A 26,671-nucleotide genomic window follows, 5' to 3' on the forward strand; every position below is an offset into this window, starting at 1 on the left:
TCGCGGCCCCCCCCCCGGCCAATGTGCCGAGGCGGCGGCGGGCGGGCCCAAAGCGCCGCCAGAGTTTAGCATCGCCCCGCCGGTGAGCCTGCCCCGCGCCGTGCACATGCAGGGCGGGTTTTTTTTTTTTTTTTCCTTGCAACCGGTTCGCAAAGTCAAGTCTCCTCCCCCCCGGGGGGGGGCTGCAGCCCGGCCGGCGGGGAGCGGTTCCCAGGCTCTGGTCACACGCCCTGCCCGGCGCGGACAGCAGGGAGAACGGCTCATTAAAGGGGGGGGGGATCAATCTAGGGAGGAAGCCCCCCCCCCCCGCTTCTCTCTCAGCCCCCCCGGCTAGCAACCCCCCCGCCTCGCCCTTCACAAGAACCACTCGCTCCAGGCTGGGTTTGTCCTTTTAATGCGGAGTTATAAATATACTTTGTCAAAATATAGGATCGAGATTGTCCAAACCATTTGCACGTCAGAGTCATAAATAAGGTCCAGGTGGGGCTGGGAGTGCGGGGGGGGGGGGCGCAAAGAGCCAGTCCTGGGGGGGGAGGGAGGCGGAGGAGGGGGGGGGCTAGCGGCACCCGCACCCCTCCACCACCATCTCCTGGTAGTTCTTCAGCACCACCTTGTCGTACTCGTCCAGGTAGAGCATGGAGATGGCGCTGAGCTCCGTGGGCACGCAGCAGGCCCGGGGGATGCTGGCGTTGACCGAGTTGACCAGGGTCTGCACGATGGCGTGGTTGGTGGAGTTGAGGTGGTCGGCCAAGGGGAAGGGGCAGTCCCCGTGGCAGTAGAAGGCCTGGTAGCCCGGCGGGGCCACGATCCAGTCGTTCCAGCCCACGTCGCTGAAGTCCACGTACAGGGCGTGGCGGCGGCAGTTTTTTTTGTTCCTGCGGGGCCGGGGGGGCTTGAGGCTGCGGGGGGGCCGGCGGGTCAGTGCCTGGCCTTTGCCGTCGTGGCTGAAGGTGACCAGCAGCGGCCTCCGCTGGGCCCAGTCCCCGTCCCCGTGAGGTAAAGAGCGGCTAATCCGGACGTGCGCCCGGGGCGAGGGGCGCAGCGGGGTCACCTCCACCGCCAGCCCGTGGTTGGGCTGCTTGTCCTGGGTCCAGCGGAGCACGGCCGGGCTCACGTCGAAGCTCTCCCAGCGCGACACGTTGGGCTGCACCAGCCGCGTGTCCAGCAGGCGGGTGATGGCCGGCCCGCCCTCCGCCGCCGGCGGCTTCATCACTTCGTAGATGTTAATCCGGTGTGACTCCGGTTCCGCCGCCGCCGCCGCCCGGTCCTGCTGCTGGCGGTAGAGCCGCAGCTCGGCCGAGGTGATGACTTCGTTCTCCGGCACGCTGCTGAGGTTGAAGAGGAAGCGAAAGCGGGCGGCGTCGCGGGGCCCCGGGAAAGTCTCCAAATGTTCTGGAGGGAGGGGGGGGGGAAACAAACCAGATAAACATTTGGGGAACCGACTTCCAGGTGAATCGAGACAGGCTGCGTCCTCCTGCCCCTGCTCCCCGGCCTCTGAGCTTCACCTGTCCCCAGCCCCGGTCCCCCCCCCCCCCAATGCAAAGTAGCAACATCCCCCCCCGGTTCCCCTCCACCCACCTCTTCCTCCTGCCAAGGCATCCTTTCCACCCACCCCCAGCTCAGAGCCCGGACTCCCGGTGTACAACCGCGGGGCTTCATTAATCCGGATTTACAGAAGGTGCTTTGGTGGGTGGGGTTGTTTTTCCGGGGGAGGGGGGTTAAAGTTTCTTTAAAACACTTCCTCCCCCGCACCCCCAGGATCTTGCTAACAAACTGTGCCCGGCGATTGGGAAACACGGAGCCGTGCCTCGCTGGACCCATTCCTTGGGGGGAGGAGTGAATTCCGACCCAGCCATGATGCCGGTGGATGAATAGCTCCGGATTGACTTTGGAAAAGAAACATCCGCTCCGAGACGTTCGGCTCAGATTACACGGCCCGGCGGAGCAAACCCGGTCGACGCGCCCTTCGCTCGGGAGTCGAGCCGGCTCGGTATTCTCCCGGCAGAGCGCGCTTTGGTATTTCCACCCGCGGGCGGGGGAAGCTCGGTCACTCCGGAGTGGAATCCGGAGTTTAATTCCGGCGCGGGGAGCGACCCGGGTGCAAACCCGGAGGGGGCAGAGGGGAGCGAAAGCAGCTGGGAGCCCCGGGCGGGAGACGCCGTTATCAAAGACATGGGGGGGACATTTCAGTCTCGGCGCAGGATGCTGGCAAAGCGGGGCACGTCCTGCAACGGGGGGGGGGGGTCCCCAGATCCGGATCCTAGAACCGGGGCAACCCTCCCCCCCCCAGCCCCACTGGAGCACGCACCTTCATGGTGGAAACTCCTCACGGTGTTGGCCCGGCTGGTCGACCTCTCGGGATATTGCAGGCTGACCCCGGGCGGGCTTCCCTCCTCCTCCCCGGCCTGCAGCCGGTAGAGGTCGAGCATGTAGGCGGGGACGACGGCCGCCTGGCTGGGCTGGGGCCGCCGGCGGAGCCCGAACATCTGCAGCAGGCTGGCCTCGAAGCCCCGCAAGAGTTCATGGCTCGGCCCCGAGCGGCGTCCGGGTGGTGCCTGGGCCTGCAGCGCGGCGGCGGCGGCTTTCTTCCTCCCGGGCTCGGGGATCAGACCGGCATGGTGCGAGCCCCCCAGCAGGACTTGGCAAAGTAGAATGACCATCAGCATTCGGTTACCAGCAATCATGGTGTCTCTGCGGGGGTGGGGCAGGGAAAGGGGGGGGGAAATAAAAAAAAAAAAAAGCAACGACAACAAACCAGGAGAGGGTCACGATTAAAACCAGCCGCGCCCCCCACTCCCTACCCGCCCCCCCCCCAAAAAAACAAACCCAAAACAACCCCCCCCCAAGCCAGCCGCGAACTCGCGTCTCCAAGGCGGAGGGGACTCGCGCCTCGCTTGTTTACAGCCCGCACAGCCCAGCGCCGCTCGCCGCTTCACCGGTTCGGTCCCGGGCTCGCTGCTCGGCCCCGCTGGTCTCGCCAGAATAAACCGGGGGGTGGGGTGGGTATACCCTGGGGGGCTGCGCGGTGGCATTTCGCCTCCCTCCCTTCCCCAGCCCCGCAGGGTGGCTCCGATGCAGCGGCTCGGCAGACCCCCAAGCCCGGAGAAGCGCGCCCAGGGCTTTGCACGTCCAGTTTGCACTGGGTTGGGTGCTGTCCCCTTTGAAGTGTTGCTCCAGCGCTGCCCCGGCCTGAAAGGGAGCGGGGGTGGGGGGGGTTGAGAAAGCACCCCGGGGGGGGGGGGGAGCAATGCACTGGGATTATCTAGGGTGGCTGCAAAAATAAGAGCAGGGGGGGGGGTTAAAAGTCCCCGCTCTGCTAGCAGCAGAGTCCGCAAGGAACCAGCCCCAGGGAGCGCCCCGGGGAGGGGGGGGAGCAGAGAGGGGGAGCATTTACACCGCTTCCCGGCCGGGGAGGAGGAGGAGGAGAAGGAGAAGGGGGGTTACTCACTGACAGCAAGCAAGGCATGTAAACACAGTCCATGGTTCTGGCCAGCCAATCTGGGAACACCCGGGTGGAAAAGCGGCGGGGCTCGGAGACGCTTCGCTGCCGGGGCCGGGACTGCGGACAGCGGCTCCGGAAAGGCAGATTTGAATCCAATGAGCCTGCGAAGCGGACTGGCTCTGTTTTTCTTCCAGCCCCGCGGAGTCACGTGGCCCTGCCCCCCCCACCAGTCACTCCTGCACGGCGGGTCAGACACAGGCAGGCGCCGCCCACGGGCCTCCGCCAGGGATGTCCCGCCCCTCCCTGTCAATCTCCTTGCTGGGGAGGAGGAGGGGAGGGGGGAACCTCCAGTCTGGCTGGTCTGGTCCTGGGCACCCCCGGCCCCACGGGAGGGCTGATGCTGACTTGGCTGGGAGCAGGCTCGGGCTTTAAAGTCCCCTTTTTGGCTGCCCCCGCCCCCCCTCTGTCTCTGGAAGTGCAGTGATTTAGCAATGGCCCTCCCTCCCTCCATCCCCCCCCACCGCATAGCCAGGCTCCCCCCGGGTCAGCGCAGCCTCTCCTCCCCCCCGCCTGCCGGTGTCGGCCCGGCACGCTTTGCATCTGGCGTGGTGTGCACCAGAACCAGGCGCGGGCTGGCTTTCCCAAGCAGCTCCCCTCCTGAAGAGAAACCCCTCGGTCCAGCCCGCATCCCCCCCCCCCCCCAGGTGTTGCACCCCTGATACAAAACAACTCCAGCAAGTCCCCGACAGCGGGAGGTTTCGAACAGTCGCTTTCAATACCCTGCCAGCCCGCAGGTAGGCGGGGGCGGGGGTGGGGGGGGCGCTAAGACAAATGCGGTGCAAATCCCCCTGTTGTTCACCCATCGGCTGCACGATCTGTGGATGGGGCCGAGGTCTGGGAACCGGGGCTCGCATCTGAGCTGAACTAAACTAAGAACCCCCCCCCCTCTCCGCCCCCCAGGCATGGTCAATACAGGAGGGCTCGCTACGCCTGCCCGGCTTCCAGTCTGCGAGCCGGGCACTGGGAAAGTTGTCTTCGCCCACGGGCTCCAGGGAAATACGAACTAGCCTTTGGAATCCGCCCCCCCCCCCCAGTCCTTGCACCGCTGGGTCAGGTTCATCATCGCCGCTACCTGCGGGCTTCGGCCAGCCGCGCCCTCGAACTAGCCGCAGCTCGAGTCGCTGACGGGCGTGGAGCGCCGCTGGGAGCAGGGACCTGCCATCGGGAAGGGCCTAGGCACAACACTTTCCGCAGGGCCAAGTCACAACCCCTTTTCCAGCCCGCTCAGCCCCGGCCCGGGCCATCTCAGCCCTCCCGTCCAGCAGTGAGACCCACACACAGCCTGCACCCGGGCGCGGAGACATCCCCAGCCGTCTGGCCCTGGGACCAAAGCCCCCCCTCCCCTGGCCCGCCCCCCCAGCAGCCGGATTCCGCCCGGACCCCTCACCGGACCGTGGATATTTCACCCGCGTTGGTCAGCCCGGCACAGGCACCGTCCAAGGAAACCTCGCCCCGGGGGAGCCGGCGGCATCTCGGCCAGGAAAACGGAGCGTGGATCCTCGGGCCGGGCGGGCTGGGTTTACACTGGATCCTGGGCAAAGCCGGGGCGGGGTTGTTCCCCCCACAGCTCCGCGGGGAGGGGAAAATCCCCGCTCTCCCGGGGCTGGGGAGGCAGGTGAGGTCCCCTGGCAGACCCGGAGCTTGGAGAGGAAACGCTGAAGAGGTGCGAAGGGTGGGATGTCAGACGGTCCCGGCCCCGGCCCCGACCCCCCTGGGGTTGTACCTGCAGAGGTTGTTCTCTGCGGAGGAGGAACAAACACGCTACAAATCTCCCCCACCCCCTCTCCAAACATGCGGCTTCCCGCAGCCTCAGCTCCGCTTTCGCCCTAAATCGCGCTCCTCGTTGTGAGAACGGGGGTGATTTTGTTTCAGGCCGGCGAATTCAATGTAATCACGGGCCACATCGACTCGGACTCATCTTCCACTTCCCTTGCTCGCTGCCCGGGCCTTTATTCCCTCTATTTGTCCGTCCCCCACCAGTCCCTCCCCAGGTGAATCACATCTGCGGTACTCTGACATCCTGGTGGACTGAGCCAAGTCTGCACCCCCCCAGAGAACAGGCGGACCCGGGTATAACCTGCACCTGGTGCAAATCAAAGGGTGTCACTGGGCTTTGGATCATCGCAAGGAAAATGCGGGGGGGGGGCACACAAAGCTACATCTACCTAGGTGATGGTATTGGACACCCCAGCGATCACTCATGACACTGCCTTTGAAAGGGGGACTTGGGAGTCGCCTTCCCCTTCACTAGAGCAGAGGGAGCCTGGGAATGAAAAGCAGCTGCATTGGGATGGTTAAAGACCTGATCTCTCCTCCCCCCTTCCCCACCAAGGCGGGAAGGAGACCTGGATACCCCCCAGCCCAGCTCCATAAGTCAGGCATGGCGGGGAGGGCAAGTGACAGGGCATGTGCTGCCACCTCTATCTTTTTACCACAGGTTAAGCTGACCAGATGTCCCGATTCTATAGGGACAGTCCTGCGGTTTGGGGCTGTGTCTTAGAGAGGCGCCTATTACCTCTCACCCCATGTCAGACTGGACAGCCACATCAGAAACAAAGGAAACGCCTCCAATTCCGTTCTTTCAGACACTGTCGCCGTGATTCAACCATATCACCAAGCCCTGGCTTTGTGGTGAGGGACCTGCACTATGAGGTTCTGTCCAAAGGTAGAAAGTTGTTAACTGAAAGACACAGAGATCTAGCCAGAGAAGTGCCCATGGATGATTTAATCTCATGGTTCTTTCATCCGGTTACTTTAAGTGAGCTCCAGAACTGCCTCCAGTGTTGTTGTACTGCTCTCTTGTACTGCAGACAGTGCTTGGCACAATGTCATTCATCCTTTTCACACATGAGTACCTCGAATTGAAGGCAGTGGGAAATTTGCTGCATAGAGATCCTCCAGGATTTGAACCTACAGTTTCAGTCACCTCGGACCTTGGTCTTCAAAGCTACAGGACCCCCTAGATTTAATAGTTAACACGACCTAAAACGAGCTCGGAAATGACAACTGTAAATCAACATATCCAAGAAACCACCATGTCATTGTGCCCCGAGTATTTATGGAGGCTGAGCTGAGACTGTGATGTTACATACCATAGCTGCAGGAATACTAGGATAAAATTAGCTTTTTATTTTATTTTTTATGATTATTATTTATTTACTTTTCTTTAGCTCAGACATGGCCCCGGCATTATAAATGGCCACTGATAGCACTGAAAGTGCGTGTGTGGACAAAGGGCAGTGCTTACATTGAAATACCTCTGCTTTACTCTGATATCAGTGTATATTTAAAAGAAACATCTTATTAGCAAAGTATTTGATAGTTGAACCCACCAAAACTGGTAAAATATCACCATAACCATTTCAAATGTGTCCGACCGTACGTTATTCGTAACCGGAAAACAATTTGAAAAGTAGCTACTGTGCATCTCATTAAAGTTAAATAACATTTTCACTGAAAATGTTCCAGTCTATAAACAACGGCTATTTGAGTGCCTATATAATTCAGTTTTTAAAAGTGTCCTCTGGATTGTAAAAGAAACTGACTCTCAACTTCTTTGGTACAAGCAAACAAACCTACAATGAATGAATTTTATCCCGCTTGTCCAAATATCAGACTCAGATTTTGTATAATTAACACCCAGCTTCCATGTTTAGTGAAAATGTTTGTCAGTATAAGCAATTTAATCCCTTTACGTAATGCCTAATATCTTCCTTTAGTGAACTGGCCCTTTAAAGTGAAATACAACGCCTTTCACTTATGCCACTCAGCTAAACCATGCATCTGTAAGTGGATGGCCAGCCAGGGACAGAAATCCAGTGGAGGATTGTGTGGTTTAGGTTCTTGTCTCTGAAACCTGAGGAAGTCAAAGGGTGTTTTGGTGGCTTATTGGTTATTAAAAAGGGTTAGTCATGGAGGAAAACTGTGCTGTTTAACTTAGCATTTACTCCCTACGATGTAAATACATAAATCCCAAACCACAAAAGAAATAACCATTGATGGAAATAGTGTACCGTTTACTTAGGGGGCTGAAATATATTCCTACAGAGATTGTATTTCCTTACACCCATGGAGGCAATTTCATCCCTGACGTAGCAGCCACCGATGGTGGTGGAGCTACACAAGGGATGAATCTGGCCCACGCTTCCTAAGCAGACAATGTGATATATGGTCAAACCGAAACAGTGACTGTCAGAAAGCAGCTAAAAATAAAAGTTAGGAAGGTAAGGAAAGCAAACACTGCTTAATTCAGAGTCACAGATACCTTGTGTGCTTTACTGATCCACCAGATCTAAAACTGGGACTGTTTCAGCCAGGTCATACAAATTGCACACAAACTTCAGAGGGGCTCAAGGCTCACATATTTGAACGAGATGCCTATACAAATTCCCATCTGGAATTTCAGCCTTAATTGCGCTGGAGATTCTGCAGACAGTATTTTCCTCTCTGACCTCAGGGGCACCTGCACATGGACACACTGTGCAGCCGGACTGACGGACCTCGGCTGGAGCCGAGCACATACAGGCTGAGCTCCGGAGGGCTGCACTCTGCGAGGAATGCCAACGGGAAAAGAGATGAATTCCCACAAAAACGCACATCGGCCCTGGAAAAATGCACCGCCTGACAATACCGAGATCCCCAGTGCTTGATGGTGGGCTTTGATTCAGTGTGGTGCTGTGTGCTACCAGTGATTTCATCGCTGCCCGCAGAGGCCACCGGTTGAGGAGGCTTGTTTTCTTTCTTTTTTCAATCTGCAAAAGTATCCAAAAGAAAAAAAAAATGATCCTTTGCCCCTGGTGATCATGGATTTGCACTGGACTCCTTTCTGATAAAATCTTTGCCCTTAATACTCGCTTGGTTTGTAGGAATAACTGGCCTGATTTGACATCAGTTGGAGTTGTGGATGCTCGGCCCCTCTGAAAACCAAGCCAGCTCTACTATAAGGCAACGCTTTCCCCCTCATGGCAGCATTTCAGGAGCTGCCGCTCAGGCAGAGAGACCTTCCCAAACCTGTCCTTGCATCCCTTGTTATTTTTAGAGCAGCTGCACCTTTGCAAACCAGCTACCTTGTGCAAAACTTGTCCCACCAGATTTGTGCCTGAGCAGAAACAAGCTTAAAAATAAAATAAAATAAAGTCACATCACAGATGTTTGAATGGCATGAGTTAGAGGACCAGATGCTCATAATGCACTAATGCATAATGCACTAATCCCTCCTCTCTTTTCCTTTTGAACTGGATAAGCTTGTCAATTAAAACAAAGGGAACTGAAAGAACAACTTCCATGAGCTAGATGCTTTCCTTCCAAAGTAGCTCATAAGTAGAGACCTATAGGCACGAACAAGCGTACATGCTTGAATGGCAAGTGGGATATTTTGAAGAACTCACTGATTTATTCAATATTCTTCTGAATTTTCTAAAGCTGGCATATCTCACAAGTACGTGGCGTGACAAATTTAAAAAGAAGCTCAGGCTTTTCCTGACATGCACAAGTAGCCTGACTGGTTTTTATAGGAAAATAACTCTTTTGGCTTCACTGGGGTAACTTCTGATTTACACCAGTGTAACTGAGGGCAGAATCAGGCCCACAATTGCTATATTATTGCAAGCAATTTTTTTACAAATCTGATTTCTATATAAAAACATCACGATGGGACTGCAAACAGTAGACCTATTTTAAAAAAATAGACTTTTCAGTAGTCAGACACATTGTCATTGAAATAGTCGGTTGGTTTGTTTTCTTGGATTTCTTGCCATTTTTTTTTAAATACCTGTTCAGAAACTGGAATGTAAAAAAGTCTGCCCCTAAAAACGTTTCCCTAAATTGGATGCAGACATTTAGCTGGTTTTGGTGCTGTGGGAAGTACACAGCTCAGTCCCTATGTCACATTTCAAAGACTCTCAGAACTAAAACCCGCCTAGAAACTTTCCTCCTTATTTTCATAAACTAAAATATACTTCCTCCCCCAGTCCTTTGTCTGCCTTGTCTATTTAGATTGTAAGCCCTCTGAGGTTAAAGATTGTTTCTTACTCTGTGTTTGTACAGCACCTAGCACTATAAGGCTTGGATCTTGGTTGGGGTCTCTAGGGGCACGTCTACACAGCCCACGACAGCAAGCCTTCCAGCCCAGGTCAATAGACTGGGATTAGCGGGGCTCACGCTGTGTACAGCAATGTATACGGCTGTATAGATAGCATTTTGAAGTTGTGGTTGTCCCACCCCCTCTTCCCAGGATTCAGAGCCCGTGCTCCAGCCCAGGCCGCAACATCTACATTTTTAGCGTGGTCGAGTCTGAGTCTGTCGAATTAGGCTTGGAGCCCAATTCTGTGGGCTGTATAGACGTGCCCATGGTGCTACTGTACTACAGCTAATAACATAAAGCTAAAGCCATTTCTCAAGGGCTGTTATTAAAATTCCCCTGAACTCTGTTACAAACATCTTTTTAAATCATCTGTCATAAAATCATCTACACATGGCTTGGTTTCCTTGATCAGTGTAACCAGGAGAACATGAATTGGTCTCATGCAGTTTCTTAAGTGAAATTTCACATTTAAACACACATCCACATCCACACTCTATTAATCCTCACTCAATCAAACCGCAACTCTGACAGCTAATAAGTAGCTCCAGAAGATGAAGAACACAGTCCTCATGTTCTGAAATAGTAGCTGGCATGAATAAAGAATGTTATTCTTCTAGCACACACCACAAAACCGTATGGCTATCTCAGATAAGCAGATTCAATTTGGATCCATTGAGTCATGGGTACTTTTTAAGAATACCACAGCTTTGGCAGCTTCTTTAAAATACCACTTTACTACGCCTTCAGCACTGATCTGTGGCTGTGTCTGAGCTGTGCTATGACACAGATATTTATCATACTCTACTTTTCCTTACTGTCGAGGAACTGATGCCAAATGTACCAGTTCATACAACCATGAGGCACCACTAAGGTGTTGATGTCTATCTTTGTCTTTTAATTGTGTCTTGAGATCCATTATCACCAGAAACTTTCATGATTTCAAACACTAGAGCAAAATTGAAATAAGCAGAACTGGGTGGCTACTGGAAAAACAGTTCTAGGAGTATCTGTTTGACCTTTTAAAACAATTTTTCTGTGTTCACTCCTCCCTTTGGTTTGCTTTCCATTAATAGTCTAGCGAACACGCCGACTAGCAGCCATGGTTGCAGATGTTGGGAAATAGTTGCAAAAGTGGAATTTTGAATTCACTAATGTGAATAGTCACACTCAAAACCTGATTACCATGTTCCAATCAGAGTACAGAAACAACCATCGTGGCCTCCGGGTCCAATGAAAACTAATCAGCATGCTTTGTTTGCATCAGATATTTGCGATGAATTGTTTGGTTAAGAGCAATCCACAGACTGAGAATTATTCACAGAAATTATTCAGTGACTAATTCTGAACGATGGATACGTCTGAGAACAAACACAGCCTTCCCACAAATAATCCACAAAAAGAAAAAGCGATGACATGACTCAAATATATTGTTACAAATTATTCACCTGGATCTATAGATGAGCAACACAGGAAGGGCTAGTGCCCCAGCTGAAAGCACAGTAAGAGCAGACACAGTGGTATGGCATTAGTCCAAGCAAGCGGTTCTTTGTGTCTGCGCTAAGCCCCTCAGAAATCAGCTTTGCTGGGTGAATGTGCGGCTGTAAATTGTATAAATATACTGTGGTGCCCACCTACTGGGGTTAACGCGAACTGACTGCTATGGGATGTGGGCTTACCAGTGTACCCGTGGAAGGAAAAGAACCCCCTAGGATGTATTATTTGTTTGTTTTCTGATTTTTTGTTAATTCAAATGTTGTGTTCAGAGGCGAAAAGTAAAACTGTCTTAGGGCCAATCTGTGTTAAGGACAAAGGACCAGATGTAACGGTATCTAGGCACCGAAAGTTGCAGAAAGCCCCCTAGTAAAAATTCCACTGGAGGCCTGTGATGGGACTTAATCCCCATCATCTGCAAGGCAAAGGAAAGAACCCCGGTGAGTCATGCTCCAAATGTGGGGAGGGATTGACTAATTGCCTCCCGGCCAGAGGGGGGCGGAGCTGGGCCTTATCAGTAGACCGAGGGAGCTCAGTTGTATGGAGATTGCCGAGGGGATAGGTGCAGGGAAGCCCTGGGATAGGGGTTGGCAGACAGGTAACAACGGAGGCAGAGCATTACAGGAGCAGGTTAGGTTCCTGCGGGGGAAGCCCCGAGGTAGAGCCAGCAAGAGAACGAGGGTGAAACTGGAGGGGGCGGAAGGGCTTCATCTGAAGATTTGTTTGGTCTTGGTCATGCTACCCCGGAAGGGTTTGGACTTTTATGTGACTTGGCCGGAGAGCCAAGACGCAGACCACCAGACTGGGCGTTGGGAGAAGACGCAGACTGACAAAAGGCCATTGCAAGGCCAAGGGGGAGCTGAGTAGGAGTGCCAGTATCTGTAGACGGCTGTGACCAGAAATGAGAGGGTTCCCACGTGGGGAGGATGTGCTAATCCGTGGCCTTTCTGCATCTTTTGGTGCCTAAATACCTTTCAAAAACTGGTCCAAGTCCTGAAAGCCATACTGATGGGTTTATCTGTACTGTTGGGATTAGTCACGTGGGAGTCCTGGGAGCTACTTGTGTGAGCAATGAGCCTACTCACTCCAGTAAGGGATGTAGGACTTGGACCAATCATTCTCCAAGATCCAAAGAGTTAATTTCATAGAATCATAGAATATTAGAGTTGGAAGGGACCTCAGGAGGTCATCTAGTCCAACCCCCTGCTCAGAGCAGGACTAACCTCAGCTATATCATCCCAGCCAGGGCTTTGTCAAGTCTCAGATTAAAAACCTCTAAAGATGGAGATTCCACCACCTCCCTAGGTAACCCATTCCAGTGCTTCACCACCCTCCTAGTGAAAAACTTTTTCCTCATGTCCAACATAGACCTCCCCAACTGCAACTTGAGACCGTTGCTCCTTGTTCTGTCATCTACTACCACTGAGAACAGCCTAGCTCCATCCTCCCTGGAACCCCCTTTCAGGTAGTTAAAGGCCGTTATCAAATCCCCCCTCATTCTTCTCTTTTGCAGACTAAACAAGCCCAGTTCCCTCAGCCTCTCCTCATAAGTCCTGTGCTCCAGCCCCCTAATCATTTTGGTTGCCCTCTGCTGGACTCTCTCCAACTTGTCCACATCCTTTTTGTAGTGGGGGGCCCAAAACTGGACACAATACTCTAAATGCGGCCTCACCAATGCCGAATAGAGGGGAATAATCAATTCCCGCGTCCTGCTGGCAATGCCCCTCCTAACGCAGCCCAATATGCTATTAGCCTTCTTGACAACCAGGGCACACTGCTGACTCATATCCAGCTTTTTATCCACTGTTACCCCCAGGTCCTTTTCTGCAGAGCTGCTGCCTAGCTCGTCGGTCCGCAGTCTATAACTGTGTATGGGATTCTTCCTTCCTAAGTGGAGGACTCTGCACTTTTCTTTGTTGAACCTCATGAGATTTCTTTTGGCCCAATCCTCCAGTTTGTTTAGGTCCTTCTGTATCCTATCCCTACCTTCCAGGGTATCTACCACTCCCCTCAGCTTAGTGTCATCCACAAACTTGCTAAGAGTGCAATCTACCCCATCCTCCAGATCATTAATAAAGATGTTGAACAAAACCGGCCCCAGGACCGACCCCTGGGGAACTCCGCTTGTGACCGGTTGCCAGCTAGACATGGAGCCATTGATCACTACTCGTTGAGCCCTATGCTCTAGCCAGTTCTCTATCCATTTTATAGTCCATTCATCCAACCCATACTTCTTTAACTTGCTGATAAGAATACTGTGAGACTTGGGAATCAGTGGAAGTTTGGCTGAGTGTTGCTGTGAGGTGAGATGTGCGTTCTAAGAGAAGGGAGTGGTTTGCTCTCTTTTAGGTATGTCATGAGTCTTATGCGAGGAAGGAGGAGAGTTAGTGAAGAAGGTACTGGACTGGATCGCAAGAGATGAGAGTTCCTGGCTGTGCCACAGGCTTTTTGTGTGACTTTCAGCAGTCATTTAATCTCTTCCCGTCTCATTTCCACATCTGTAACGAGGGCATGATAATCCTTCTTTTGTCTATTTAGGTGGTAAGTTCTTTCGGAAAGGCACTGTCTCTTACCACGTATGTACCTCACCTAGCACGATGGGGCCCTGACCTAGGCCAGGACCTCTAGGAGCTACTGTAATGCACAATAATATATACTAAAAGAGGAGCTTCCGCAAGACAACTCACTTAAATGCAGAGCCAGTCCTGCTCTTGTTGAAGTCAATGGGAAAAGCTCCCACCGCCATCAGCGAAAGTAGGGTTGGACCCTACCTGTATATTTTCTTGCTGTAAGGGCTATAAGACAATACAGTCCTGTTGCCTTGTACTCCTGCCCTGAGAGAGAAGCTGAACCCAGACTTTTCTGCTTTTTGAGCAGGACCAAATTTACTGTATCTTTCTATCCATGGCGAACCTTTCTGCTCCACATAATAAAACTACAAGCTAGAAAGTTGAATGTTCTCTAGCTGTGAGGGCTCACCCCTATACAAAGCTATCTTCACTCTAGGAGATATTGTTACTTTTCTCCCCTGATGCAATATTGAACTCCCAGAAGTAAGACCACAAACACCCCACCCCTTGAGTTAGCAAGCAATCCAAATAGCTGTGCACTCCTGCTATATTGGACATAGATGTTCTCACCAATTAGTAACCTGAATAATGTAGGTAGGCACATGACTCCACTTTCGGTTGGTAGGTGGGAGTCCATCTTTTCTCTACTTTGAATATAATGACCTATTTTTCCATCGCGGCTGCTGCCAGGTAGAGAATGTGGTATCAATATTTTGAACGAATGATTCGGCTACAAACTGGGGAGTTAAAAAGTGATGGGTTACAGTGATGTGTCAAAAGTGACGGGATTCCTAAAGAGAAAGAATGGCCTTGCGGTTGAAGGAACTGGACTGAGATTCTGGGTATGTTTTCACTGACGGCGGCAGATCAATCTGTCTGGATTGATTGAGCGGCCAGTGAAGACCCGCTCAATCGATCCGGACATCGACACGTTAAACCATCCCCTCAAGTGGCTTAGCACTGCGTTGATGGGAACACATTGCCCCTCGGTGCAGCGCAGTGAAGACGTCGCATAGAAGAGGAGTTATGAAGTCAACGGGACTTAAGCCAGCTACGCAGAGTAGCTGGTGTAACTCCCGTCAACTGCTGCCGAATTTCCAGGTAAGTGTAGAGCTGGCCTCAGGAAACCTAGGTTCACCTCGCCCGGGCTTTGCCACAGGCTCCCAGTGTGATCTTGGGTGAGTCACCAGGGTCTTGATTCAGCAATGCATTAAGCACATGCTTAACTATAATTTTAAAATAATCTTAGAAAACGATGGAAGAATGATGGAGTAGGATCAGGATTCAGGGGTGGTCAAGCTGTCAGGTGGTGAGGGGAGAGGTCTTCATTTTTGATCACGTAGGAGGAACTTGACAATCTTTAAAAACTTCCTTTTGTGTTGGAAACTCACTCAAAATGAACTTGACAACTCTGTTCCAATGAGGGCCCTAACCCAGTGAAATGGCATGGTTTCAAAACTCTGCGCCAGCCCCCTGCAACTCACCAGACAGCACTGAGATATATACACATGCTATCTGAACCCCCCCATTTATAGGACACAAAACCAAGAGTAACCACGAGTTTGCTAGTGCCTCGTCTATCATCTTAATGCATGGTGAAGCCTACCCAATATTTCTCTTTCATTTCCATAGAAACAAGAGCATTGAATTTATGGTTCAATAATACATGAAGCAACTAGCCTGATTTTTTTAAAGAGGGACATGCTGGCTTGAGTTGACAGGCAAAGGGAAATATTGTGTCCCGGACATCTTGTAAACTACAGAAACAAAGTCTCATGCATGAGAAAGACTAGACAGCGCACATGTTTGGAAACAAGGATCTTGTGCATAGCCAGAGGTGGATTTCCAAAAGTTTCCAGAACTAGTAATCAGAGCTTTTGATTACTGGCAGCCAGACAGCAGCATGAATTTAAGGGAAGCCCAATGTACTAGCATGCAGGCTTCCATGTGAGGACACTATGTACTCACTGATGCCTTATCCAAGTGATGCGAGGGGACTGGCATTGTGTCCATGCATGCACACCACAGGCAAGCGGGCCTTGCTATTAATAGTGCATTTTGCAATATCTGCTTAGTTCAGTTTTAAACAACTGATCTTGGAGCAGCTCTCAGAGAAGACCAGAAAACCGAGCGGGTGACTCACAGCAGAGGGTGGGAGAGAAGAAACTGCTGAGCGCAGGACAGACATAAAAAGTAGTACAAAGAGGAAAGGAAGATGAGAGAAAAGAAACGGCTAAGAGAGGATGGTGTGAGTGGGGGAGAGAAGAGAGACACAGCCCGGACCCAAGCCCTGCCAACACTTCCACACAAGCAGCCTCACAGAAGTCAAGGTAAAGTCAGGCATGTGCATAAGTGTTACAGGGCCCCGGCCTGAAGGGGAAGCAGGAACATGGAGTAGGAGGAGGGGAACTTGAGATGGGAGACAAATGGAGACCAAGAGGGGCATCGTCTCTTGTGCAGCGGGCCAGTGTAAGGCCTCACGCCACTAGAGCCCAGAAAATAGGGTTGAATTCAATGGCTATGGCTGTGATGAGAACGGTTTATTATTTACCCACAGTTAAGGGCTGAACACTGGCAATATTCTCTGAGTCACACAAAAACCCAGAAACCTCAGACCCCATTCATTCCTTCCCCACACTCCCTCCACTCTGGCCCGGTCTAGCTCTTTAATGCAGACACTGAATCCTTCTTCCCCCCTCAGAGCTGCACACCTGATAAAACTGTAGGTCCAGAAACAAGGTATCGTATGCAAATGGGCCCCTTTGCCTGTTTAATGAACACACACTGCAATTTACATAAACGGCACAACGCTGGATGTTGGCCACACAAAAGCACCGCACGGTATATCCCCAACGTTGGCTCATCCCAGCACTCTGGGGCATTAACAGTCTAGGGTGACCAGATGTCCTGATTTTATAGGGCCAATCCCGATATTTGGGACTTTGACTTCTACAGGCACCTATTACCCCCCCACACACACACACCCTGTCCCAATTTTCCACACTTGCTCTCTGGTCACCCTATTAGAACAGTCATGCCACCAGGCACTAAGCTATTTCAAGGTATAAAATTCAGAGGGGGAGGTGGAATAGGGGAAAAGTTGCGGATGACTTGAAATCAGGCTAGGAGGAGCTGGGGAAGTAGGCTGGGTGCGGTTGGGATGTGAGGGGTCAGTCAGAGGGAGAAAAAGAGGATGGAGCCTGGGAGAGGACTGTGATGTGGCTGGCCTGGCTCGGTGGATAGAGTGGGGGGGGGCTGAGAGGAGTTGGGGAATGTTGGCTGGAGGGGAGGGGGGCAGTGTTGGTCTCAGGTGCATTCAAGGTACAGAGATGTACCGGGAGCCCTCCCTGAACTTCCTTCTCCCAGGAAGCCTGGATCCAGCCTGCCACCACAGGGACTGCCGCCTGCCCGGGAGCTGACTGCTGCTGAGCTGACACGCTTGTCCCAGGGCCATTGACAGAGGTGATCGGCAGGCAGGCTGGATTCCCCTGGTACAGCGCTCGTGTCTGTGCCTACAGCACTGAGAGATCATGCCTCCAGCGGACTAGTGAAGACCCTACGCAGGCAATACCATGGAGTGACTGCTTTTTGAGAACTGGTTTTCTTTCCTGGTATTCCTGGGCTGGGCAGGGGCGCTCGAGGCAGCTGGCTGGATCTCCAGGGTATCTCCAGTAGTGTGCATACAGAAGCCGAGATCTCTATGACATGGGAGACTGAGGCGCCTGAAAGCCGGCAACCTAACAGGGGCTCAGGTCTCGCCACCCAAGATGCCACTGTCACCTCTTTCAAATGCCCCTTCCAAACGTGCATTCTTCCAGAAGTCTTTCCTACCTTGCATCGTCTGCAATCCCTTCCAAGGGTATCACCCCCACTCTGCCCTTCCCCCATGCTGCCAAATGAGAGGAGGAGATCCCAGCTAGTTCCAGCACGGCTAGGGTGACCAGATAGCAAGTGTGAAAAATCAGGACGGGGGTGGGGGGTAATAAGCGGCTCTATAAGAAAATGCCCTGAATGTCGGGACTGCCCCTATAAAATCAGGACATCAGGTCACCCCGCTGCCAGCCCCACACAGGCAAAAGTCATGGGCCAGGCCCCCAAAACTCATGAGATTGGCTGAAAAATCAGGAGATTTAAAAAAATAATAAATGGCAGGTTGGTTTGCTGAGTCTTTAGAGGTTTTTCATGCTTTTCTCTGCACACATGGAGGGTAGAAACTCACATTTTATTAAAAGTGAGAGTTCAGATTCTCCCATAATCACATGACTCCAAGAGCTTTCTGAGAAACATCAAATATCATGCAATTATCCCATGTGTTCGCAACACTGTGGAACGGAGTCTGGGGGGGGGCAGGCTAGGGTGGGAGTCAACATATAGCAAAGGTGAAGAATTGTTCTTCCCCTTAAGAGCCCCATGTCTTAATTTGCCTTTGTCTTGTTTCTCTTTGACTGTAAATTCTTCAGGATTCAGCTGTGTACAATGGTGGGACTTCATTATTATTAATTATTTGGATTACATTAGCAGCTCCCGGCCACGATCAAAATTGGGACCTTCCTGCAGTAGGCTCTGGACCTGCGCATAGTGACAGGCCCTGCTCTGAAGAATTTGCAATCTAAATAGACAAGACAGACAAAGGTTGGGAGGGAGGAGGAGCATTCCCATATTAAAGGGAAGGGAACTGAGGCACACATAATTTACTGAAGGTCACACAACAACTCTGACTCAACTCAGATACTCCGAGTTCCAGTTCACGGCCTTAACCACAGAACCATCCTTCCTCTTCCAAGTAAAATAAAAATGATCTGCGATCATAAGTATGAAAAGGGCATTGATTCCAATGAGCCAAATTATCATTTAAACTCAACTTTCAACTACTTCCCTTGAGGGCCGAAAACAGACTGATTTTCTTTTGTGACGGCTGGATATACAGCATTCTAAGGATGCCAGCTGGCGGGTTGTTGTAGAACATAGTCTGCGATAGCTTTCCATTTAGCCTTTGCCCCCCCCTTCCCTCTGTCAGTATAAACAGAGATGGAAATTAAAAACACAAGAACTATTTGCTAACCTGAATATTCATTATGGATTTTTCCTCCTTTCATTATAATTTTTTTCCTAGACAGGGCAAGCCCTCCAGTTCCTCAAAGAAAATCCATGGGAGTCAGGCATCTAAATACTTTTAGGGACTGAGCCTAGACCCTTTCCTTTTCCTTTCTGAAAATGCTCATGCTTATTTCTACATCTTCTCCTAATAAGCACCAAGGCCTTGTTCCTGCAAAAACTTATGTACATGCTTAACTTTACACACTGAGCAGTCCCACTGATATTACCTGCCGGGCACAATGTTATGCATGCACATAAGTCTTTCCACGACTCAGACCTAAGTACAGGGGTATTTTTATGCTGTTCATTTTGTAGCCCAGTTACATTTGTCATAGTCAGTTGTTTTACTGTCTAATGAAAGGTGAGCAGACACAACAACACCAACCCCATAGTCTTGATTCTCAGGAAATGCAGATTTTTTACCTTTCATTCCCTTTGTGTGCAATTAGTAGGCGTGGCAGAATGCAATTTTCATTTCTTTTGGATAATATTGACAGATAACATCAATGTTTATTCAGCTTTTTTCTATTTTTACACATTTAAATTTTTACAGTTGTGGGAAATTAAGGGGGTGGTGTCAGACAATAATTATTTAATCACAGTAGAAGCTGAGATACAAAAAGCTAATGCTTTATAATCATTAAAACACACATTGTCAACGTCGTATGTCAAAATATACAAAGTAATATTCTTAAATTAAACTCTGCTACGTTCTCAAGCAACATTTTTCTTAGTTTGCCTATCTGTAATTTTTATCAATGGAAATATTTTTCATCAGTTTGTGAGTGGAATCAGTGGCATTGCCATTTACTGATTAAAAATACTAACACTTTCAAGCCTAACTATAAGGTATTCTCCAATTAATTTTATGCTACACAATGGGTTCAGGCTCCAATGCTGCCCACACTCCTAATGGTGCAGGATCTGGTCCCATGAAAGAGGACTAGGTTTCCTTTGCAAAAAGCATGGAGCTTATCTGCAATTTAGCTTACTTGATTTGCTTAAGGCCTTACCAGAATTTGTCTTATCGCAATGGACCCACCTATCTTCTTCTATTCCTGTTCTCTTGATATCCAAAGATTTGTCTGAATTGAAAATGTCTAAAGCCTCAGGCATGATCCTGGGTGTTCTCAAGACTTAAATGCTACTGCTTAAAGAGTTAAAGATCTAGATGGCTGCACTAAGAGGATGATAAACTAATCACTCACTCGCTGCTGGTGATCCTGGTGTCATTTACTGAAACATGGAATGCATTTAACAATGTAAAGAAACTCCGTGCAGTGCAAAAGCCAAAGATGATTGTTAGATTGTCAAGGTTTACTATGGAGAAAGTCCTCAGTCTAATTATCTGTGTTTGAGCAACCAAAGTATTTTTGCTCTCTGCTTTTTCAAGAAGTTAACATTTTTCTTCTTAGCTATGTCATGCCAATGGGATTCTTTTTTTTTTTTTTCATGAATAGGGAGTGCAGATTCAGGTCAGAAAATACACACACACACACACAAAAAGAAGAAGAAGAAGAAACATGCTTCATAGACAAAAAATCACTGCCAGGTGAGTAATTAGAAGTGAGTTCTACTAGATAATCATAATGAAATTAGATAATTATATTTACAACTTCAAAGTGCTGATGGAAAATGTCTAAGAAAAGGAAAAACCTCAGCTGACTTTGCAGTATTCTACAGCTAGTCCATTCTTTCAATTTTATTTTGATGCCAGAATCTATTTTGATGTTAAGAAATGCTTCAAATGATTTTTGACTGTGACATCTGACCAGCTCATGAAAAGAGAGACCAAGGTTCTTAAATCTTTTCTTCACACGTTAGAATTTGGAAAATAAGGGATGCTATTTTCCAATATAAAGCAGGGTCATTCAGAGCATATGATCACTGTAATTTATATGTCGATCCCTGCACGGATACAAAATTTGTATCCGCATCCGATCCGCAAACATGGTCCGTGGATATAAAGGGGATATCCATAGATTTGCAGGGCTCGGTTTATATGACTAAAACATCATAGAAATTGTGTGCTAATCCCTGGGACTCACTACTTCAAATAGTAAAGGGAAATGGGCAGATCACTGATATTATGACTATCATTTGTATTATAGTAATAACTAGAAGGCCTAACACAGACAGGGGCCACATTGTGCTAGGTGCTATCTATACACACATAGTCACTGACAGTCCCTGCCCCAAAACGCTCAATCTAAGAACTAGTCAAAACAGGCAAGACAGACATCAGGTGGGAGAAAGGAATTATCACCCCCCTTTTTTGATAGATAGTGGACTAAGGCACAGAGAGATTAAGAGATAGATTCCAATATCTTGGCACCTGTTGGCTAACACCTTACACTTCATGTAGTAATAAATAGTAATAGTACCTAGCTCCTATTGTAGCACTTTTCACCTGCAGATCTCATAGTGCTTTACAAAGAAGGTAAATCTCATTATGCCCACTTTATAGTTGAAGAAACTGAGGGCCAGAGAGGTGAAGTAGTTCCAGTGATGTCAAAGGAACCACATATAGTGTATGGGGTTCTTCATCATGCATAAGGAGATCAGAATTGGGCTCTAGTGACTCGGGGGTCCTATTGTGCAAACTCTTCCCCTCAAATAGGTGATATTTGCGTAAGGAACTGTCCCGTTTTTTTGCTCGCCTCCTCACACCTCATGAAGGAAAACTGTTCAGGGTTCAATCTTTCTCCTAACAAAGTCAGTAGCTAACCTCCTTTTAAGTTTAATGGGACCCAAAAAAATTAAGGCCACATTAACAAAAACTGGGGAACTTCAGAAGTACACGCCCATCTCAATAGCTATAAATCACTACGGCAGAGTGACTATTCTCCAGCATATACTTATGTGCATGTATTTCAAGAAGCAGAAACATGCCGGGCCTGCATTTTGCAATAGCCAATAAACATTTTTGCCAGCAGTATCTGGACACACGAGACGGAACCTCCAAAAGAAAACTCTGGATATATAAGTTCATTATCTGCCCCAAAGCCCATTGACGCCAATGGGCGTCTTTCCATTCTTTAGGTTCTGAATTAGGCAAGAAAGCCTGTAGCTTTATCTGTGCATCTGCTCATGTTTCATCCATTGTGGGATCTTTTACTTGTCTTGTTACTGTAGCAATAATTAAAGGCACAACACAGCAAAGCATGCAAACACCGGCTTTCCTTTTAAGCATTTGCTTGAGCCCAGCTCTATTCTCAGCAAAGCATTTAAGCACATGCTTAAAGAAAAGCACGTGCCCAAGTGTTTTGCTGAACAGTGATAGCTTACAGTTAAGCATGTGCTTCAGTGTTTCGCTGACTTACGAGACTAAATGGTGCACTATGATCTGGGAGGGATGACATGAATAGCAATATTTGGTGATGTTTCATTAGCTATGGAAGCATGTTGAGCAGGATGAAAGATGAAGCCGCTATCAAGTTCATTGTTTTTCTACAGTTTTCTTTTGACTTCTCATTGGTTCTGACGATTATTTTTTTGGATACTGTACATTCAAAACACAAGAATTTATGCAAATTCCCAATAGGATGTAGGTGTGAAAATCCCTTCTTTGAAAACAGAAGCCTTTATTGGTTACTACTGTAATAAAACACAGGAGCACCCCCCCCCCCCCCCCGCCCAAATTCACTATCAAAGCATACCCACAGTTTTGGAAGCTGTCAGCATACATGCATATGAAGGGCAGAACAGAACAGAACCTTCAGCCAAAATATTGCACTGGCTTCCATGACTTTGCTCAGAGAAAACGTTGGACACGTTCTTTTAGAATCTGGCTCTTAAGAATGCCTTGAACCTTTGCACTTTGGATCAGATGGCAAAGTTTGAGGAGCTTCCTTTCTGTTCAGTCATTTGCACCAAGTGACTATCATTTGCTTCACAACACCTGTTTTATTTCATTCATCAGCTGAAGAACTATAGGAAACTTCTCAATAATCTTCACCATAGATAAGGCCTCAAATTTAACAAACAGAATCCTTAGATTTGACAGGTCAATTAAAGTGATTTGGTGATGGATCCTTTTGGAAGGCTCTTTCCAAAACAGGCTTTCATCAGTAGGAAAACTACATGCACTTTGCACTGATTGCTTTTCATTCACATAAGTACCAAAGAGATAATTCGGCATTTCTGCATCACAAATACCAGAATACATTAAACCTCTCACCTTTCCAGTGGCGCTCTGCTACATCCGTCTGCTCTCCCCTTATTGTGCAAAGAGAGATAGTCACATCTGGTTTTCAATTTAAATCTTTCTTTCCTTCCTTTAACGTATCTTCATAGGCTAGATGTTTGCAGTACTGTTGAAGTTGTGTTGATCCCAGGATATTAGAGACAAGGTGGGTGATATGATATCTTTTTATTTGACCAACTTCTGTTGGTGAAAGAGACAAGTTTTTGAGCTACACAGAGCTCTTTGTATATTGCTTGTTATTCTGAAAGGGTACCTTGAAATTCACTCCAGCGCAGAGAGCCAGCACAAAGTCTATGCATCTCTTAATTCCTCAAGGGGTGAACAGACCTAAATGGTACATAGGTCTAGTGTTTGTTCCCTGTACAGAGGGGAATATCACCCCACAGTCCAGAAGCAACAGCTCTGCAGCCATTTCTCGCCCAATGATCTTCGTTTTTTCTTGTCACCGGAGCAAACTGTAAAAAGATGTTTCCTGCATTGTTCACGTGTTTATAGGGAAAAATACCCAAAATGTCTGTTAGGTATTAAGAAAGACGTGACTATTTTGTTCTGATCTTTACAAGGAAAAAACACATGCAGGAGAACATTTCTTTTTAAATGGTTTCTATTCATTTAGCTTGATTTTTGGAAAATTCTTTCTTGGTCCCTGTGGGTGAAATCCTGGCCCCATTGAGCTCAATGGGAATTTTGCCATTGACTTCAGTGAGACGAGGATTACACCCGTGGTGGGTTTTGAGCAAACTAGTCCTAGCCCAAAGCGTGTACATGTGCTGCCCCTTGTCCCTAGTGATTAGCCAAGGTTCAGAGCCTTGCTGGGTTGTTTCTGTTAGGAGCAGAAATTGATCACGAGTCAGATATTTCCTTGGTGCAATCCCATTTATTTACAAAGAATGGCACCAAGTCCTGTTTCCCAGAACACAGCAGGGGTACACAACAGAAGGCAGTTCCTTGCTCACAATTTCCAAGCTCGCTTTTCCAGTCAGTCCTGTGTCCCCAGGAGCTCTGTCTCTCCTCCCTATAGAACCACACTCCCAATTGCTTCTCTCACTGTCCGCGGGCTTTCTGCAGCTTTTTGCCTCTCACACACCGACTGACATACCCGCAGGCACTCAGTTCTCCAGCCCAAGCGCTTGCAATCAACCCCCAAGGGAAATCTCTCTGCCCGCATGGCCCAGTCTCTGCCCAGGCCTTTCCATGCTGGCCAGTGCCTTGGGCGGTAGCCTCCACTGTCTCAACCATCATCACAGAAAGGGACATTTATTGCTCCTTCATTTAGCCTGAATGAAAGGTGCTTAGCACACCCATCAAGGGCAGTGACTGATCTCTATAGATCAAAGGCTCACTTGATGGCAGTCATTAAAAGCAATCAGTATAACAGAACATTCTGACCAAGAAAGCCCTTGAACTGAACATCTCACTTCAAAAATGGGTGATCCTGAATTAATCTGAAGGTATCTGGCAGGAACAATGAGTCACTCCTTCTCTAGGAATCTCCCCTTTAAGCTCTAGCCAGCTTTTGACATTACAGGTGACCAGCACAGGGGAGGGGGGGGGGGAAAAAACCCTTTGTGGTCCTTTATGCTTCTCTAAAGTACATAAAGTAAGCCTGGAATTTTGGCTCTCGGGTTATTTTTACAAATGTTTCTTTTTCTGCTTAATTTTTTGACATTAGAAATTCAGGCCTTTCTCTCCCAGTAGTCTCTATGGACATGAGGGGAGCTAACACAATTATGACATCACAAACACCAGGGATTTACCTGAAAGGGGAAGGGACTTTCGTACAGACGATTTACAACACTTGGGTGTCGGTTTGTTGGTGTTTACACCTGTTTAATGCCAAGGCCTGCTAAACAGTTGGGGCATGGGGAGAAAAGAGATTTTTATTTAAATTCAACAGGTTGGTCCTTTCAATTAAGGACTCAGGAAGCTGCCATTCCAGTCGGTTGGGTCTGTGAAGGAAACATCTGACAGACGAATGGACGACCAGACTTGGCTCTTCTGATAGTTCTAAGGGGAAAACAGGAAAATCAAGGCTTTAAAAAAAAATCTCCTTTCAATCAGTCTTTAGATACTATAACAACATTTAAAAAATCGTTGGGCCGCTGGTGTGTTGACCACTGAGGAACACTGCTGGCCATTATCAGCTCATTATTTCCTTGTGCTCCCCCAGCTGTCTGTATCCTCCTGTTGACTCTTGTCTTATACTTAGATTGGAAGCTCTTTGGGGCAGGGACTGTCTTTTAGTTCTGTGTTTGTACAGCACCTAGCACAATGGGGGCCTGGTTCATGACTAGAGCCCCGAGGCACTACTGCAAGCTTAATAAATACATTAATAATAATGATGATTTTTTTAAATGGGCACCAGCCCATTTTTTCCACTTTACAAATTGCCTATAACACTTGTCTCCCCACACAACAGTTTTCTATTTCCAGGTTTCCATAGCCTGCCACTATTCCTTCAAAACTAGCCTAGATGAATAAATACAGAATAAATTCTTATTTGCCTTTTGTTGACTCTGCCTGCCATCGCCTTCTGTTCCCCATCTGTCTGTAAAAAAACCTCGCCCCCCCTCTCCAGTCCTGCAAAGCATTTTGAGGTCCTTAATATGAAAGCATTTCTATTAAAAAAAACCCCCAAGCATAGGCACACACAGTAATTGAACTGGGTGTAGCTAATCTTGTATCATCCATGATGTGGGGTGTAATATCAATGAGCCCCCATGACAATGTCTGAACTGGGCAGGAAAGTGTTTTAAAATTGAATACAGGGAATTAAAATTATTTTGTGGAAAATGCTCACTTGTATTTAGCTGGTGTGAAAACCAGATTTGTACAAATTAAGTCAATCAAAAATTAGGTTTTCCAGGTCTACAAGGAGCTGTAATGTTGTTACAGGGAACTGCTCAGATTATTTTCTCTACTGAGAGGGGCTGAACCTGGAACCCTTACTTATACAACTTGTCCCTTTGTGAGTAAAATCCCACGGATGGTCATCAGACTGCTCACGTGAGGAATGGTTCAACATTCAAGCCCATCATTTCTCTCCTCCAATATTTAGAGTTACCCTCATGAGGACTGAATATAAAACATTTCCTCTTCCCATTTTGGCCTTTTATCATAGTGGTTTTCCTTGTGTTTTCAAATGGAATTAAAATTAACCTGTCTTTCTGAGGTCTGCTTGCTTCCTTGTTTGAATATAATGACATCATGGCAGCTCCACTCAGGATAACAGGATTTCTCCCCCTCTCCTGGTTCTTGCCTTTGTTTTAATTCTTTGGCTGGTTGGAGACTATTTTTATTTGTAAAGAGGTGCTCCGAATTCAGAGGACATTCCACATTAGATTCTGCAACCAAATTATTATTAGATAAGCCAAATGTTAGATCTACACCTGGTCTATTCTAGAAAGTTGTACCTGTAAAACTATTGCGGTCACAGGTGTGCATGTGTGTGTGTACATAACTGATATACCGGTATAAGACATAGCATGGATGCAATGAAAGGTGCCTTCTACAGGAATAGCTTCTTCTCTTTCTGAGCTAGAATAAGCTATACCAGAGTAAGCACTTTTATACAGAAAAACTGCACGCACAGTAAGGAAGGCTGCAGCACTTGAAATATAATAGTATATTTAAAGCAACAAAACTTCCACGTATAGACAAGCCCTAGCCCAACTAAGAGTATTGCTTTGACTTATGAAACCATGGTAAGTTTCACTGTTTTC

The 26,671-nt window shown here is 48.5% G+C and overlaps 1 protein-coding gene across 1 annotated transcript; it reads right to left on the bottom strand.

Moving 5' to 3' along the window:
• Positions 1-378: 378 nt before the first annotated feature.
• Positions 379-5,402, bottom strand: BMP4 (bone morphogenetic protein 4). Its single transcript, XM_067555132.1, has 4 exons — positions 5,226-5,402; positions 3,449-3,572; positions 2,309-2,691; positions 379-1,392 (listed from the first exon to the last, which is right to left on the bottom strand). The coding sequence occupies exons 1-4, from the start codon at positions 5,293-5,295 to the stop codon at positions 557-559; spliced, it is 1,413 nt and encodes a 470-aa protein (XP_067411233.1). The 5' UTR covers positions 5,296-5,402; the 3' UTR covers positions 379-556.
• Between the last annotated feature and the right edge of the window lie 21,269 nt (positions 5,403-26,671).

Source organism: Emydura macquarii, unplaced genomic scaffold (assembly GCF_026122565.2).
Source record: "Emydura macquarii macquarii isolate MOO-44397 ecotype Brisbane River unplaced genomic scaffold, CSIRO-AGI_Emac_v2 contig_1551, whole genome shotgun sequence".
In the NCBI taxonomy this organism is placed as follows: Eukaryota; Metazoa; Chordata; order Testudines; family Chelidae; genus Emydura; species Emydura macquarii.